Source organism: Heptranchias perlo, chromosome 30, assembly GCF_035084215.1.
Source record: "Heptranchias perlo isolate sHepPer1 chromosome 30, sHepPer1.hap1, whole genome shotgun sequence".
Lineage (NCBI taxonomy): Eukaryota > Metazoa > Chordata > Chondrichthyes > Hexanchiformes > Hexanchidae > Heptranchias > Heptranchias perlo.
Genome location: NC_090354.1, coordinates 5,698,046 through 5,715,531, shown reverse-complemented (window position 1 = coordinate 5,715,531; position 17,486 = coordinate 5,698,046). Strand labels below are relative to the sequence as shown.

The 17,486-nt window shown below is 45.7% G+C and overlaps 1 protein-coding gene and 1 long non-coding RNA gene across 2 annotated transcripts in view; one reads left to right on the top strand and one right to left on the bottom strand.

Moving 5' to 3' along the window:
• Positions 1-6,018, bottom strand: part of LOC137299847 (CDGSH iron-sulfur domain-containing protein 3, mitochondrial-like) — a 41,289-nt gene extending 35,271 nt beyond the window's left edge. The window contains exon 1 of the mRNA XM_067968779.1: positions 5,809-6,018. Coding sequence (XP_067824880.1) covers positions 5,809-5,859 — 51 coding nt within the window. The 5' untranslated portion in view covers positions 5,860-6,018. The remainder of the gene's footprint in view (positions 1-5,808) is intronic.
• On the top strand, positions 6,015-15,477 carry LOC137299848 (uncharacterized). Its single transcript, XR_010957997.1, has 3 exons — positions 6,015-6,291; positions 11,714-11,953; positions 12,542-15,477. It is a non-coding gene; the product is annotated as an uncharacterized lncRNA (long non-coding RNA).
• The last annotated feature ends 2,009 nt before the right edge of the window (positions 15,478-17,486 follow it).

The following is a 17,486-nucleotide window of genomic DNA, read 5'->3' as shown; positions in this document are numbered from 1 at the left end:
ATTCTGTTGATGTTTTGTGGCACTAATCCTGCATATGGAGCAGATTAATAATATGAGATTTTAGTGGAACATTCTGAAACAAAATCCTTTGAGCAGAAAATCTGCTTAGGTGTCCAAAGTATCTTGATGTTAATAATACTTGCATTTATAGCGCATCTCAAAGTACTTCATGCACTGAAATGCTTTTGGAGTGAACTGACTATAGGCAACATACCATCAACATTCCAAAACAACAATGAAATGAATGACGAGTTTTGGAGGTATTGATTGAGGGAGCAAAGCAGGCTACTGCTTGTTCTTTAAAGTGCCATGGGATGGTTAATGTCCATCTGAACAGTTTAATTTTGCATCCAAAAGACACTAGCTCCATCACTGCGGCACTCCCTGCAGTGTCAGGAAACACATTTTCCCCCTAAACATCTCTTGTTGCTTTATCAACCCCGAATCTACCCAAGACTAGAATCCTGCTTCCAATTTTCCCTTCTCGAGTTGCTGACTCATGGTGAGTTAAGAGTTTCATGGGCAGAAGCCACCTTCCAGTGCTTCAGCTTCCAGTATTCATGTGCAAATCAAGACCATGAACGTTGGCAAACTATTTGGCCAAAGTGACGGTTACATACATACCTGATCCTGTCCTCACACAGCATTCAGTTTCTAGCACGGGTCACGAGATTGCGATCAGCAGCAGGTTTTTCCCTCACTAGCCCAGGCGCGCCAAGGCCAATTATATCAGCCCAACTGCTGCCTTGGCCAAGATCAGTGAACTCAACATGGACCAGGGATTGAACCTGGAACTTTCTTGGGGTGTATGGGTCAGTACCACATTGGGTAGCTCACCTCATAGTATCATAGTAGGCATAGCACAGGAGGAGGCCATTCAGCCCATCGTGACTGTGCCAGTTCTTTGCAAGAGCTATCCAATCAGTCCCATTCCCCTGCTCTTTCTCCATAGCCCTGTAATTTTTTTTGTCTTCATTATTTATCTAATTCCCTTTTCAAAGTTACTGTTAAATCTGCTTCCACCGCCCTTTCAGACAGTGGATTCCAGATCATAACAACTCACTGTGTAAAAAAATGTTTCCTCATCTCGCCTTTGGCTGTTTTGCCGATCACCTTAAATCCGTGCCCTCTGGTTACAAAGCTGTGACCCTTCTGCCACTGGAAACAGTTTCTTCTTGTTTACTCTGTCAAAACCGTTCATGATTTTGAACACCTCTATCAAATCTCCCCTTAACCGTCTCTGTTCTAAAGGAGAACAGCCCCAGCTTCTCCAGTCTCTTCACATAACTGAAGTCCCTCATCCCCGGCATCATCTCTTCTGCACCCTCTCGAAGGCCTTGACATCCTTCCTAAAGTATGGCGCCCAGAATTGAACACAATACTCCCGCTGAGGCCTAACCAGTATTTTATAAAGGTTTAGCATAACTTCCTTGCTTTTGTACTCCATGCCCCTATTAATAAAGCCCAGGATCCCATATGCTTTTTTAACAGCCTTCTCAACTTGTCCTGCCACCTTCAAAGGTTTGTGCGTGTGCACCCACAGGTCTCTAAAAGCCATCAGGGGAGCTCTGATGTGGTGATTTATGCTATCTTCAATCAATTTCTAAACTGCCAGTAGACAAGAAAATGGAATCCTAAAATACTTACAGGTATGTGAACAAATCCCTTTACTGCAACCAAGTTGCTATCTCATTCCCTCTGCCGGAATGTTTATCAGATTAAAAAAGGGACCAAAGGTTACAGGCATTTGTATATTGTGGCACTGTCCTAAAAAGCAAACTATTTATTGTCCTTGCTGACAATGTCAATAAAAGGCTGAGAGATATTGGCTGGGTGGGGAACATGCATTCAAAAGGAGGTTGCAATGCTCTATCACAGAAGGCAGAGAGAGCTGTATTTTACCTGTACTTCGAATGATCTGATCAAGAATCCATGCCAACATTTTTTCTGAATATATCCCCAGCTCAACTTAATTGCCCATTATCCTGATGTCCAACTGAGTAATGACACTGCATGTTGTGGCACTTAGCTGTACAGACCAGAAGGTCTCGGGCATTTTTCCTAGTCTGTTTTGTTCGAACCAATAGATTGGGTTCAGTTACCCTCAAAGTTCCTGACAAGTGTCCACTTCTACAAGGGGGCACCACTAAAACAACTGGCTCAAACAAAGTAAAGCTGTATGCATACATAATTTTGTCCTGACTGTCAACAAAACACTGCACATCCTGTGGTGCCCACCGGGCGCGAAAGGCTTAACGGTGGACAGCGCATGATTCCGCTCCAAGGTCTCCCGGGCAGGCACGAGTCCTTGGAAGAGGGGCAAGCAGTCGGACCATTCCCTCTCGACGACCTTATGCATCCTGAACATACAGATGGCAACTTTCGCCAAGCCAAGGAGCGGACAGACCAGGAGCTCCTACGACTTACTCGACCCAGCCCCCTCCCCGCCCGCCACCCCCGCCCCCGGTCATTGTACTGTGACCCTTGCTGGAAAGTGGACCTCAGACAAAGGACAGGATATTGGACATGGCTGGGATGTCCTCACAGTCAGATGTCCTGTGAACAGTCACTGTCGAGTCTCACACATGAAGAACAACCTGTTGAGGGCGGGTGTGTATCAGGGGGCCGCAGGCATCCATGGAAGCATATTCCAGCATGAAGGCAGCACCTTCAAGGGAGGGCATTAAATTGACTGTTAACTCCTGTTCTCTAAATAAATCTTCATGCTGTATTAGACAGTCACAACACTGCAGTCGTATTCACATAAGGAATAAAATGAAACCCTGTCATTCCAGTAATCGCCATTAATCCATTAGCAGCATTAAAAGGCCTGAATTGTGGAATAAATACTTGGAAGAATGGAGTATCACCCACTCAAGGCCTGATCCAAAGTGGTGACACTCAACCTGGCTGATCATGTGTGGTTAGGGTTGCCAACTCTGGTTGAATGTGTTCCGGGAGGTTTCACCGCACGGCCTCCTGCTTCCTGCTGCTCTGCCCCCACGCTCACACCATTCGTCGCCCAACACGGGGAGCACCGCCTTCCCATGGTCAATCGGAAAGCGAAAATACTCTCCATTACCCAACTGGATGATTCTTGACCGACTGTCAAACAGCCTTTATTCCCCTATCGCCAATATTTTTACAACTAATAAACAGAAGTGTTCAAAGAAAATGAAAAAAAAAGCACAATTTTTTTTTAATGCCCCTGTGGTTTTTCTCCAGGGTTGCTCGCAGCAGTGTCCCAGAGATTAATCTTCCATTCCTGGAGACTCCAGGCCAATCCTGGAGGGTTGGCAACCCTAAGTGGGGCACATTGAAGAGGCCAGACTTTCAAGGAAAAAGACACAGGAATTAATATCTCAAAGAAGGGGGAGAAGTGATTGCTAGAAATATGATAATAGGATATTAATTTATATGGTCCAAAAAAAAGGAACTTAATACTGGAACAACGATATCGCGTAAGTTCAATGCACACTCGGACAAATACGGCTGCTCGGCTCTGGGTCACTTTGGTAGATTTCAATAAAATTTCAATAACATTTCACAGCTCTGTATAGCAATCTGGGAATAAAGTACCATACATTATAGGCAATCATTTTTAACATGTGGAAAACCTGCAAAAGGAGGCCTTTACGGTGAATGTAAGTGGAGGATGATAGTGTCAGCTGTGGCTCAGTGCCTCTGAGTCAGAAGGTTGTGGATTCCAAGTCCCACTCTAGAGACTTAAGCACATAATCTAGGCTGACACTCCAGTGCAGTATGGAGTGCTGCACTGTCAGAGGTGCTATCTTTCGGAGGCCCTGTCTGCCCTCTCAGGTGGATGTAAAAGATCCCATGGCACTATCTTGAAGAAGAGCAGGGGAGTGCGCCCTGGCCAATATTTATCCCTCACAAAAAAACAGATTATCTGGTCATTATCGCATTGCTGTTTGTAGGACCTTGCTGTGCGTAAATTGGCTGCCGCGTTTCCTACATTACAACAGTGACTACACTTCAAAACGTACTTCGTTGGCTGTAAAGTGCTTTGTGACGTCCTGAGGCCCTGAAAGGCGCCCTATAAATGCAAGTTCTTTCTTTTACACAATCACTTACCGAGCAAAGCTGCTCAAAGAGTCTCACAACAGCTCCCCTGATGGGGTGGATAAATGCATTACTGAGCATAATACTTGAAGAGTGGAAAGGTCCCAGGTTCCTTTTTTATTTCACCCCACCTCTCCTGAGAGTGCTCATTCTTCCTGGCGTAGCTCCAAGGGGGTCAGCTGCCCTTCAGTACTTTGCTGTAGTGGCCACTCTTTGTGTACCAGTCTAGGCAGTCACTGCCGCCGGACTATTTGTGCAGCGCATCACAGCCAAGCTCACTTCTCGCCTCATCCAACATCCACAAGTGCACATATCCCAGCAGCAGTCAGGAACCCTGGCTGATTCGTCGCTCCCTAGAGCGGGCGGAACTGAGGCTAACTGAAGCCCACCAACCGTGCTCAGCTAAGCAGAGATCAGGAATTGAGGCCAGAATCTGCCACCACCCCACACAGTAAACTTACCCGCTAAGCCACTGGATGAACACAAGTCCCTGATCCTGAATTGCCTTCTAACATTTGCTATTAAGGATCACACATGGTCACTTTGCTAAGATTCACACGGAACTCTACCCTTCCGGGGTTGGGGGAGTGTTAGAGAAAATTGAGGGAAAATGAAAACAAAAAAACCATTAGAACTATATTATAATAAGTACTGTGGCCTGCAAGATATGGTGTGTTCAAATGACAGGTGAACTAAATCAAGAGGGGTATTGGATGGCATGGGGGGGGCATTGTATTGAAGTTTCTTCTTTAAACATTAACCCATGATACCATCTCATTCCTAGAACTATTTTTTGTCCGTTTTTCCCCTCTTATTTTGGTGCCAATTTTATCTGCTCCCCTTCTCCTCTTCCACAGACATCAACTCCCTGCTGGGGTTTGGTTTCACAGGCACTTGCTGCTGGCCACTGGGCGTTCATGTGCAAGTGTGGACAGTAGGCTATTCAACTACGGGTGGTAATCACAGCTGAACACATACCCTGTCCTCACTAGACAGCCACACACACATTTCTTCCGGGGCTCACTGGTTAATTATCAGGAATAGGCACCCTGGCTGATTTCTTCCTCCCTAGCCCAAGGGCACTGAAGCTTACAGTAGCAGCCCTACTACCACCAGGGCTGAGAGCAGCTAATTCAGCTTAGTCCAGAGAATGTATCTGTGATACTCCTGATCTCTATGGCACAGTGCCCTGATGAGTTAAGCCTTGGGGAGTTTAGCTCCATGGTGAAGCATTTGACTGCAGATCAAGAGGCTCCCAAAACAGTAGGTAGACAGGCTAGATGGAATAAAGGTCTTGTCCTGCCTGAAATTGTTACCAAGCCTGCTAAACTCCCCTGCTCTTCTTCGAAATAGTGCCATGGGATCATTCACCTCCTCCTGAGAGGGCAGAAAGGGGGCCTTGGCTTGACATCTCATCCCATAGGCAACACCTCCCTCCGACAGTGCAGCACTCCCTCAGTACTGCTCTGGAGTGTCAGCTTAGATTTTGAGCTCAAGTCTCTGGAGTGGGACTTGAATTCACGACCTTGTGACTCAGAGGCGAGAGTGCTACCAACTGAGCCACCAAAAAAAAATAATAATTTTGATTTAAAAAAAAAATGACATTTTGAATAATTATCCAGGTGGGGGTGGGAAATATTGCCCAGGAGGAGTTTAACAACAGTAATATACTGAACAGGTAAATAAGACAACTGCAGGGAACTTGCAATCACTTGCCCCACTTACCTGAAGTGACAGTGCGCGGTGACCCAGTCCCAGAACTAAAGGTCCATTCATTGTAGAGCCGCTGTGAGAATTCACTCGGTCAATTCCACCTTGAAGGTTTGTTATTTGTGATCCCCTGTATCAGCCGGGACGCCAAGGATTAAATTGCAGCCGGAAGGAAAAGCTGCAATGTCCGCCCCTTTTTATTTCTTTTGGTTCCCGGGTCACAATTCGAAGTCAAACCCAGGAGGACAAAACTTCCCCGAGATGTTTAAAAGAGTTTGCAGAATAAAAGCGTTTCCGGGGCACCTCTTTTCTTATGATTGCTTTCCCCCCCCCCCTTTCAGTTAAATGCTCTCCCGACCCAGGTTCAGGGTTTAACTGAAATGTCTGTCACGGTACCTTAGTTTGCAATCTGCATTAGGACGTATGATTTTGCGGCATCAATGAAAATTCGTACTCCAATATTCAATGTTCACCTTTTACTCCTAATGAGGCGTTCAGGCAAGTGTTCCTCTTCATTTTTTTTTGTATCTTCACCTCTATTCGTCTGCCTGCAGCTGAGAGAGTGCATGCACACCCATGTAGCCAGCACCAAAAACCATCCAGGTATGAGACTCCCTTCTGATTGTCAGTTCTCCTGTTTTTAGGTGTCGGTGAGTAGCACTCTGGTCCTTGAGTCAGAACGTCGTGGGTTCAAGTCCCACTCCAAGAGACTTGAGCACAAAATCTAGGCTGACACTCCAGTGCAGTATTGAGGGAGTGCTGCAGTGTCAGAGGTGCCGTCTTTCGGATGCGACGTTAAACCGAGGCCCCGTCTGCCCTCTCAGGTGGACGTAAAAAATCCCAAGGCGCTATTTCACGGAAGAGCAGGGGGAGTTCTCCCCAGTGTCCTAGGCCAATATTTATCCCTCAACCAACATCACTAAATCAGATTATCTGGTCATTATCACATTGCTGTTTGTGGGACCTTGCTGTGCGCAAATTGGCTGCCGCGTTTCCTACATTACGACAGTGACTATATTTCAAAAGTACTTAATTAGCTGTAAAGCGCTTTGGGACACCCTGTGGTCGTGAAAGGTGCTATGTAAATGCAAGTCTTTCCTATAGATGTTTCTTCTCCGTTTACCCTCACCTCTGCGTATCTGCTCTCATTGAATGGCAGAACAGGCTCGAGGGGCTGAATGCCCTCCTCCTGTTCCTATCGGCTGGGATAGAGCAGCGAGCAAGCTCCGAGCTTCTTTCAGTGTCAACAACAATTCTCTTGCTCTGACCTGCCAACCAGGAGGCCTCTGCACTGTGTGGCCAGGAGAGCTCAGCATCAGTCCTTCCACTGTTACCCTGGCACCTCCTAGCTGAGACCTGTCAAGAGAGAGAGAAAAAAAAAACATCCATCAGATGTGTGACTGATGAATTAGACCGTTAGCTGGTGCGAGAGTTTGACCCCATGATCACTAGAGGAAGTCAATGTTTTAAAAGCTAGGGGACCAGGTGCCTCCCTGAGATTCCTGTATTAAAGATTGACCCTGAGTTTAAAAGGTAGATTAATGATATTATAAATGATACTTGGACAAAATAAAAGGATAAATAAATAAGGGAATTGGATATGCTCGTGAAGCAAAAAAATCTGCATAACTATGGGGAAAGAGCAGGAGAGTGGGACTAATTGGATAGCTCTTTCGAAGAGCCGGCACAGGCACGATGGGCCGAAAGGCCTCCTTCTGTGCTGTATTATTCTATGATTCTATGAATCGTTCTGTGAGTTCTGTATGTTATGACAGAACTCACTTCAGTTTAGCACTGTTGCGTCTCGTCATTAGATAAAGAAAGACTTGCATTTATATAGCGCCTTTCATGACCTCAGGACATCCCAAAGTGCTTTATAGCCAATGAAGCACTTTTGAAATGTAGTCACTGTTGTAATGTAGCAAATGCAGCAGCCAATTTGCGCACAGCCAGGTCCCACAAACAGCAATGAGATAAAGATCAGATAATCTGTTTCAGTGGTGTTGGTTGAGGGATAACTATTGGCCAGGACACCGGGGAGAACTCTTCTTCGAAATAGTGCCAAGGGATCTTTTACGTCCACCGGAGAGGGCAGATGGGGCCTCAGTTTAACATCTCATCCGAAAGAAGGCACCTCCGACTGTGCAGCACGTCCCTCAGTACTGCACTGGGAGTGTCAGCCCAGATTTTGTGCTCAAGTCTCTGGAGTGGGACTTCAACCTACAACCTTTCTATCTTTCTTAACAGTAAAGAAACAAAAAATAATGTTAACATTAATCCTAGCTTACCAATGGGTCAGTGGGTGAATGAGCCACATGATATGGTGCTGAGCCTATAAGATCAAGAAAATCCAGCTTCAATGCCAAGCCTTGTGTGGCGTTAACTGACCTAAGCCAATGCAACGCTGGGGTTATTTAAACGAGGTCTTAGTGCCTCTAGGGAGAAATCAGCCGGGATTCTCACTCCTGGCCCCTCTCTAGTCAATCTGGATGGAAAGTGCACATATTGGTAAGTACAGTATTGTGCTCGACTGTGATGCACCCAGTGGTCAAATAGCCTGCCACCACTCACTGCGTTCAGAAAGAAAAAAAAATGACCAAAAGACACCTAGAACTGTATTCTAGCAAGGAGACAGCTTCAGACGAACAGAAAATTGCAGGTAAAACAAATTTGTATATATATATATAAAAAAAATCTACAACTTAAATGTTACTTTTTAATTATGGCTGACATGTTTGTAAAGTATACATCTTTCAGTTTTATCTCTCAAAGCTGCAGCCAGAGTGCGTGTTGTCAGTGAATTCTGTTTCCAAGGGCTGATTTAAAATGCAGATTCCGAGAGGGCAATCACTTCCTCCTATTTTCATTCATGCTTCATCTGTCAAGGAGAGGAATGCCAGGATCAAAGGGCATTACCTCATATTTATTGGCTCGCTGCCAGAGACAAGAGGTTTTCTGTAGTGACGGTTGGAGCTTAAAACCACACCTTTTTTCTTTCTTTGTGCATTCCGGAGCAAGAACTTGCAGTGAAAGATAATACCCGAGTGCAGTGAAGTTTTTAAACAATCCCTTTTTTTTTTGAGTGAGGAATGAGAAGTGAGTGGGTCTACAATCAGGAGGTTCAGGCCAAAGGGGTCTTTCAACCTTTACAAATTTTCTCTGACAAAAACCTTTCGACCTTAATAACCTTACACGTCTCTCCCTTTGTTTGTTCTGCTGTTCCTGTTAGTTGTGAACAGGTGCAGTTCTTGGACCAGAAATACTCTGCAGATGCCTGGGACGTTTATTTTCTTTGGTTGCACGTACAAAAATAGAAGATTGCAAGCATCGTTACTCGTTATGAAAGGGGCTGGTGTTGCAACACGTTAGTGTATTAAGATCGCCACTACTATGGTCATTGCTTCTCAGAACTTTCCTCTTTTGAGCCTTCTGTCCGCGAATTAAGCCGTTCTTCCCGCCCCAGAGCGCAAAAATCTGGGCTGACACTCTCAGTGCAGTACTGAGGGAGTGCTGCACTGTTGGAGGTGCTTTTTTTCGGATGAGATTTTAAACCGAGGCCCCGTCTGCCCTCTCAGGTGGAGGTAAAAGGTCCCACGGCACTATTTCGAAGGAGAGCAGGGGCGTTCTCCCCGGTGTCCTGGGGTCAATATTTATCCTTCAACCAACATCACTAAAAAACAGATTATCTGGTCATTTATCTCATTGCTGTTTGTGGGATCTTGCTGTGCGCAGATTGGCTGCCGCGTTTCCTACATTACAACAGCGACTACATTTCAAAAGTACTTCATTGGCTGCAAAGCACAGTGGGCCATCCTGAGGCCGTGAAAGGCGCTATATAAATGCAAGTCTTTCTTCTTTACACACTCTCCCTTCCCCCATATCCTCACTAGGCTGCATTCAGGACTCATTGCACTTCTTCCAGCTCAATATTCTATCTCACCAGGGGCTCATTCTGCCGCAAAGGGAGTTCCCTACCCTGTTGGGGGTAATACCTTGCATGGGAAATAAGAGTCACCTAGGAGGTGAGTGTTAAAAGAGACTAAAAAGGGACAATGTGGCAGCAAACGTCTGGAGACAAAGGCATGTTTGAGGAAGAATAATAGATTATTATTATTATTCCAACTTTCCCAGTAACTCAAAACTGTGCAACTCTTTTCCTTCCCCAGTTTTCCCTTGTACAGCCTTGTAAAACCCAAGCTTGGTGTCATCTAACCACTTGAATAATCTTATCTTCTCTACTACTTTTTTTCAACCTTGGTTGTGTTGGCTTGTTGGACTTTCATTCTTCACCTATGTTTCTCACTAATAATAAGGAGGGTATAAGGGTATGACAAAACTGTTGTCACATAGAGATTATGGCACATTTGGTCCAACTGGTCTATGTCGGCTTTATGTTCCCAAGGCGGAAGTGGGGGGACTGAACAGCTGGTACCCACCTCAGTGACGAAAAAGTCCACAAACTCCTTGCATTTGTTGATGAAGGTGCGGGTGGAGGGGGGGCGCAGGGAGAGGGGTTTACGGAGATGGGTACTAATGGAAAAAAGAAGCCGGGGGTTATCTTTGCTCTCCAAATGAGCCTGGAGTAGTAGGTGGTGTTGGCAGAGGAGAGTGATGCCCGAGACCACTTGATGTGGTCCAGCCAAATCTGCTGATGATGGCTAAAGCTTTTGTGTGTCAGATATGCTCAGCTATGGACTTGAGGACTAGCGAAGATGGGGCAGGGGAGGATTGACCAGAATAGGAGACATTAAGGGTTTTACTGGAGTCTAGTGCATCTAAGGTGGAGGTGAGGGAGTAGCTGAGAAAATCAACAGCTGTAGGAGTATCGTAGTGAATGGAGGGCCAAAGGTTAGGCAGCTGGGAGTTTGAAAGTGGTGTAGTAAGTGACCTGGGGGAGAATTTTTTTTCCCCAGGGATGGATGCAGGAGGATGTGGTGTTGGAAGGGGGTAGGGGGATGTGGGTGAGGAATACAAGGAAGTGGTCAGAGGTGGCCTTGTCTGTGATCAATAAGAAGGGAGTAGCAAGACCATGGGTCATAGCAAGGTCGAGGGGATGGCTGTGAATATGGTTAGGAGAATTTCCACGGATGGAGAGGTTAAGGGAGGACAAGAGATCAGTGAATTTAGAGGAGGGGGGGGGGGGCCAGGGGAGCTGAGATGGAGATTGAAATCATTAAGGATGAGGAGTCGCTGAGTGCAGAGGCTGACGGAGGATATCTCGGGGAGAAACTCAAGATGGGGCTTGGAGAGAGGCTATGCAACGATGATTTTAAAGAGGTGATGAGAAGGGTGAGACAAGGTGCAGTGCTCGAAGGATGAGACGGTACTAGAGTAGGGGGAGAGGCCAAGGTGTGACTTGGTGTAAGCTTGCCAGCTCTTGTTGGACATTTCCCAGAGGTTTCATCACATGACCTCCTGCCTCCAACTGTCCCGCCCCCACGCTCTCGCCATTGGTCGCCCAACACGTCCATCCTCACTATGCACTGCCTTCCACAGCAATTGGAAAGTGAACAGACTCTTCGTTACCCGATTGGACGATTCTTCACTCTCTGTCAATCAGACTTTTTTTCCCCCATCTCTGATATTTTTATGATGTGGAGATGCCGGTGATGGACTGGGGTGGACAAATGTAAGGAATCTTACAACACCAGGTTATAGTCCAACAAATTTGTTGGACTATAACCTGGTGTTGTAAGATTCCTTACATTTGTCCACCCCAGTCCATCACCGGCATCTCCACATCATGGCTACTATCGACACCACAAACTGCCGGCTCACAGTGTTATAAATTTGTTGGACTATAACCTGGTGTTGTAAGATTCCTTACATTTGATATTTTTATAACTAACAAGTGAAAGTTCAAAGAAAATGAAAAAAAAACACAACTTGTTTTAATGTTCCTATGCTATTTCTCCCCCAGTGTTGCTCGCAGCAGTGTCCTGGAGATTAACCTTCAATTCCTGGAGACTCCAGGGCAATCCTGGAGTGTTGGCAACCCCCTACGCAGATGGTGGAAAATATCGCTAGGTGGGAAGGCAAGATGTCACCACACATGAGACAACTCTCAAACACAGCCAGGATGTCAGTGCAATCATTCAGAATAAGGTCTTGGATGACAGGGGCCTTGTTCGGGAAGGAACAGAGATTCTGGAGGGAAATGGTGAGTGTTGCTTCACTGGCAGAGTCCAAGGGAGTGTAATGGTGAGCGGGAATGGGAAGGAGGTTGGTGGGTTCATTGGGCAGAAAAGTCCGTGGGAGAGCAGGATGGGATAGTTGGGGTTTCTGCTCCTAAGGAGGCAGTGATGTGCCCTTTAGAGGCACAGGAACAAGACGGCTGTGTTCTTAATCAAGAGAGATTCAAGCCTGGATGGCGTCAGGAGAGAGTAGGCAGGCGGAGATGTAGTGATGGGTCGGAGGTAGGAATTGGGAGGAGCAATGAAAGATGGCTTTACTGGGTGACAGGAAAGAAAGGTGAGAGGAAAGTTGGGCCAGTGAAAAAAAAAGGGAGTTAGAAGTAATGAGCTTGGGTCCGGAGCACAGCAGGCAAAATGCGCATGTAACAAGCACAGAGGGAGTTATTACAGAGGCATGACAAACATTAGGAGAGACGTATTCTGGTCATAAACAGAGGACCTTTCCCCTTACTCCAGGTGCCTTATACCAGATGTATCAAAAATTGTTACACTCAGTACTTTCAGTACTTTAATGTTACAATAAATATTACAATATCTAATTAACCATCTTTCAGCCTACAGGTGCCAACTTTCATTGAATCAACAACCTCACCAAACACTAAAGCACTCCACAAAGCCAGGATCACAAATCCAACAGAAGTTGCGTTCTTTTTAAGTGAGTCTCCCTCTGTCTCCGATCTTTCAGTGAGCCTCTCCCTTTTTATGTTCCCTCAGTGGGCCCATCGCTCTGGTTAGGGTACAGGAGGATAGTTAGAAGCTATTGTGTTTTAAGTCAAGCAGCATGACCCACTGATGTGGCATGTTTGTTATTTTTGTATTATTACGCCTGGACAAGTTGTACTGATCGAACTAAGTGAGTCCAATTGTAACCATTGCTCTGCACGTTCAGTTGCTGTGAATTAAAGTAGCTTAACAATTTTACCTGGCCACGGATCAAGGAGGGATCCTGTTGTTACACCCCCACATTACGCTGCTTAGATATTGGGCAGTACTGGTACACTCCTGAAAGCGAGACAAATTTAGAAATGATGAGTTGGGGAACTTCCTGATTTCTCTCGTGTACTTGAATCCAAGCCAAAAATGACGAACGTCTGCCACTGACTGATAGACAGTCTGCTACTTCTGCTACGTCTCTCAATACCACGGAAATGCAGCCAGTTTCTGTTGACTAATCTTCACACCTAGTTCAGGGACTACTTTTTAAAATTTGTTGACTAATTCTCTGATTTTGATGACTGAATAGCAAATACAACACTCACAGTGTCACGGTCCCCCGTTAACGAATTGCTAAAGGAGCACTCTGTTTATATCAATCATTGTGATGGGCAGCACCAGTGGCTGTGTCGTTATATCCATTGCCTAGTGCGGTACAGGGCCATAAATACATAGAATTACATAGAACTTACAGCACAGAAACAGGCCATTCGGCCCAACTGGTCCATGCTGGAGTTTATGCTCCACATGGGCCTCATCCCACCCCTCTTCATCTAACCCTATCAGCATATCCTTCTATTCCTTTCTCCCTCATGTGTTTATTGAGTAGGAAGGCACCAGGTTTAGTCTGTGCTCAGTTAGCTGATCTCAGGTAGGGGGCCCTTCATTTGGCCAAATGGCTCCAGGAGTAGGGAGGGCAAAATGAGTCGGCGTTCCCGCTCCTGATCGCTATCCAGTGCCTCGATGGTTATCCAATGACAAGCAATGACAAGATGGTACAACAGGTCAGAGTCAGAGATCACCGTGGCAACAATGACCACAATATGGTGGAGTTTAAGGTTATGATGGAAAAGAGAATGAGTAGAATGGAAACATCCAACTTTGAAAAGGGAAATTTTCAGGGAATGTGGAGTGAGGTAAGGAAACTGGATGGTCACTATCCCCCTCCAATGCTTATAGAATCATAGAATGGTTACAGCACTGAAGGAGGCCATTCGGTCCATCGAGCCCTTGCCGGCTCTTTGCAAGAGCAATCCAGTTAGTTCCATTCCAATCCAGTTAGCTCTTTCCCCGTGGCCCTGCAAATTTTTTTCCTTTCAAGTATTTATCCAATTTCTTTTTGAAAGCTACGATTGAATCTGCTTCCACCGCCCTTTCATGCAGCACGTTCCAGATCATAACTACTTGCTGCTTAAAAGTTTTTCCTCATGTTGCCTTTGGTTCTTTTGCCAATCACCTTAAATCTGTGTCCTCTGGTTCCGCCAATGGGAACAGTTTCTCTTTATTTACTTTATCTAAACCTTTCATGATTTTGAACACTTCTATCAAATCCCCTCTTAACGTTCTCTGCTCTAAAGAGAACAACCCAACTTCTGCAGTCTATCCACGTAACTTTAGTTCCTCATCCCTGGGACCATTCTAGTAAATCTTTTCTACATCCTCTCTAGGGCCTTCATGTCCTTCCTAAAGTGTGGTGCCCAGAATTGGACACAGCCTCCGTTGTCCAGTTTGGTGGGATTGCCCCTGCTTGGTTTCACTCTTACCTATCCAAACATAGCCAGAGCATCTCTAGTAATGGTTTACCTTCCCAAGTATCCATTCATGGCCCCCTCCTCTTCCTCATCTACGCGCCGACCCCTCGTGACATCATCCACACATGTAGGGTCAGCTTCCACTTGTAATGACCAGCTCCACCACTTCTCTTGACCCTCAGCTGCTTCCCTGCTATCAAACTCCATACCCTCGCCACCAACTCCATCCCTTTCCTTGGTCACTGTCTCAGGCTCTACCAAACTGTTTACAACCTCAATATCCTCTTTGACCCTGAGCTCAGTTTCTAACACCATATCCTTTCCATTACAAAGACCACCTACTTCCACCTTCACTGGCTCCAGAATTGATTACTCCAATACTCCCCCAGCTGGCCTTCCATCCTTCATCTTCTGTAAACTTCAGCTCATCCAAAACTCTACTGCCTTATCCTAACCCGCACCAAGTCACATTCTTCCATCATCCTTGACCCCGCTGACCGACATTGGCTCCCAGTCGACCAATGCCTCAAATTTAAAATTCTCATCCTTGCGTTTAAATCTCTCCATAGTCTTGCCCCCGTCTCTATCACTGTAACCTCCACCAGCCCTACAACCTACCCTCCCTGAAACGTCAGCCTAGATTTTGAGCTCAAGTCCCTGGAGTGGGATTCGAACCCACAACTATCCGACTCAAGAGGAGAGAGTGCTACCCACTGAGCCACAGCTGCCACTACAAGTCCTGAAGCTGTGCTGTGGACCCTTTTTGAATCTTTGGTATGTTGAGCTAATAATAAACAATGTAAAACCAAGAGTGAAGGCCATGGAGGAGGTGATGTAATGGCCTTTTCGCTGATTGTAAAAGTGATACCATTGTAAGAAAGTTAGAAGAAATCAGGAGAGGAGGAGGATTGAGCTCAACTGGGTGCAATGTGCATTCTTCTCCCGCAAAGGATCTTTTGTAATCTTGCTGTTGGCTGTATGTTTGTTCATTTAACCCTTAATAAACCTGCAACCTTTATAAATCACTGGTTAGGCCTCAGCTGGAATGTTGTGTCCAATTCTGGGCACCACACCTTAGGAAAGATGTCAAGGCCTTGGAGAGGGTGCAGAGGAGATTTACCAGAATGGTACAGGGCTGAGGGACTTCAATAATGTGGAGAGACCGGAGAAGCTGGGATTGGTCTCCTTAGAGCAGGGAAGGTTAAGTGGAGATTTAATAGAAATGTTCAAAATTACAAGGGGTTTTGAAAGCGTAGATAGGGAGAAACTGTTTCCATTGGCAGGAGGGTTGGTAACCAGAGGACATCGATTTAAGATAATTGGCAAAAAATCCAGGGGGGAAAATGAGATTATTTTTGTATTACATAGCGAGTTGGTATTTTCTGGAATGCTGGCAGGGTGGTGGAAGCAGATGTAAGAGTGACTTGCAAAAGGGAATTGGATATATCTCACTTGAAAAGGAAAAATTTGCAGGGCTGTAGGCAAAGAGCAGGGGAGTGGGATTAATTGGATAGCTCTTTCAAAGAGCCGGCATTGACATGATGGGCCGAACGGCTTCCTTCTGTGCTGTATAATTCTATGAAGCGTTTGACTCCTGTGTTTCAAACTCACGAAGTGGTGAGTGGTATTACAGCAGAGCCTGATTCTGTCCTGCAACACATATTTTCCTGCAGGGGTCAGTGTGTAGCGTTTGGGGACAGATGTCAGTTTGTTGAGCAAACACCGTAACTCTGGCTTAAATCACCTCACTCGGTCCATATGGCTCAGCATCACACCATATGGTCCATCAACCCACTAAGCCAGAGATGTCCAAGTTTTTATCTTTGTGAAGCACATAGGTACACATATGGGTTGCCAACTCTCCAAGATTGTCCGAGTCTCCAGGAATTAAAAGATTAATCTCGTGGATGCTACTGCGAGCAACCTGGGACAAAAGTCATAGGGGCATAAAAAAATTAAGAGATGGGAAGAAGATGGTCAAGAATCAACCAATCGGGTAACAAAGAGTCTGTTCGCTCTCCAATTGGCCGGGGAAGGACAGGGCACCGAGATGGATGTGTCCGGCAACCAATGGCGGGTGTGCGGGGGCGGGGTGGTTGGAGGCAGGAGATCATTGGATGAAACCTTCTGGAATACGTCCAACCAAAGTTGGCAATCTAAGACACACCATAGAGCCTTGGGGTATACTTATAAATTTTAAATCCCATTAATTTTGCATGTTTCTCAAGTTGATGATACAGACAGATCTTGGTGTTCTGATTTAGGATTTATGCATCAGTGAGGCGACAACCCTTTCCAAATCTCCAGGACTATAAAATTCAGTGAATAATTAATGTAACTGCAAGTAGAACGGAGTTGCCTAGGCTTCAAGAGCTGGGGGAACATATGTAGCCCTAAAAGGTGGGTTGGACATCCTGCACAAAGCCATCAGTAAGATTCTGAGAGGGCTTGATAGGGTAGATGCTGAGAGTCTAGAACTAGGGGGTGCATAGGCTCAAGATAAGACTGAGATGAGGAGGCATTTCTTCACTCAGAGGGTTGTGAATCTTTGGAATTCTCTACACCAGATGATTATGGATGCTCAGTTGTTGAGTATATTCAAGGCTGAGATCAATGGATTTTTGGAATCAAGGGATATGGGGATCAGGCAGGAAAGTGGAGTTGAAGCAGATGATCAGCCAGAATGGCAGAGCAGGCTCAAGGGGCCGAATGGCCTACTCCTGCTCCTATTTCTTACGTTCTTAAGACAGCTTTTAAGACTGATACCAAATAAATGTTAACACCGTGCTCAGATTTGATGCAGTTAGATGAACTAGCGCAGGTCATGCATTTATTTAGCACTTGTCACAACCTCAGGATGTCCCAAAGCGCTTTACAGCCAATAAAGTACTTTGGTTTTTGAAGTGCAGACACAGTTGTAATGTAGGAAACGCAGCAGTCAATTTGTGCACCGCAAGGTCCCACAAACAGCAATAAGATAAAGACCAGATAATCTGTTTTAGTGATGTTGGTGATAAGGGATATTGGCCAGAAC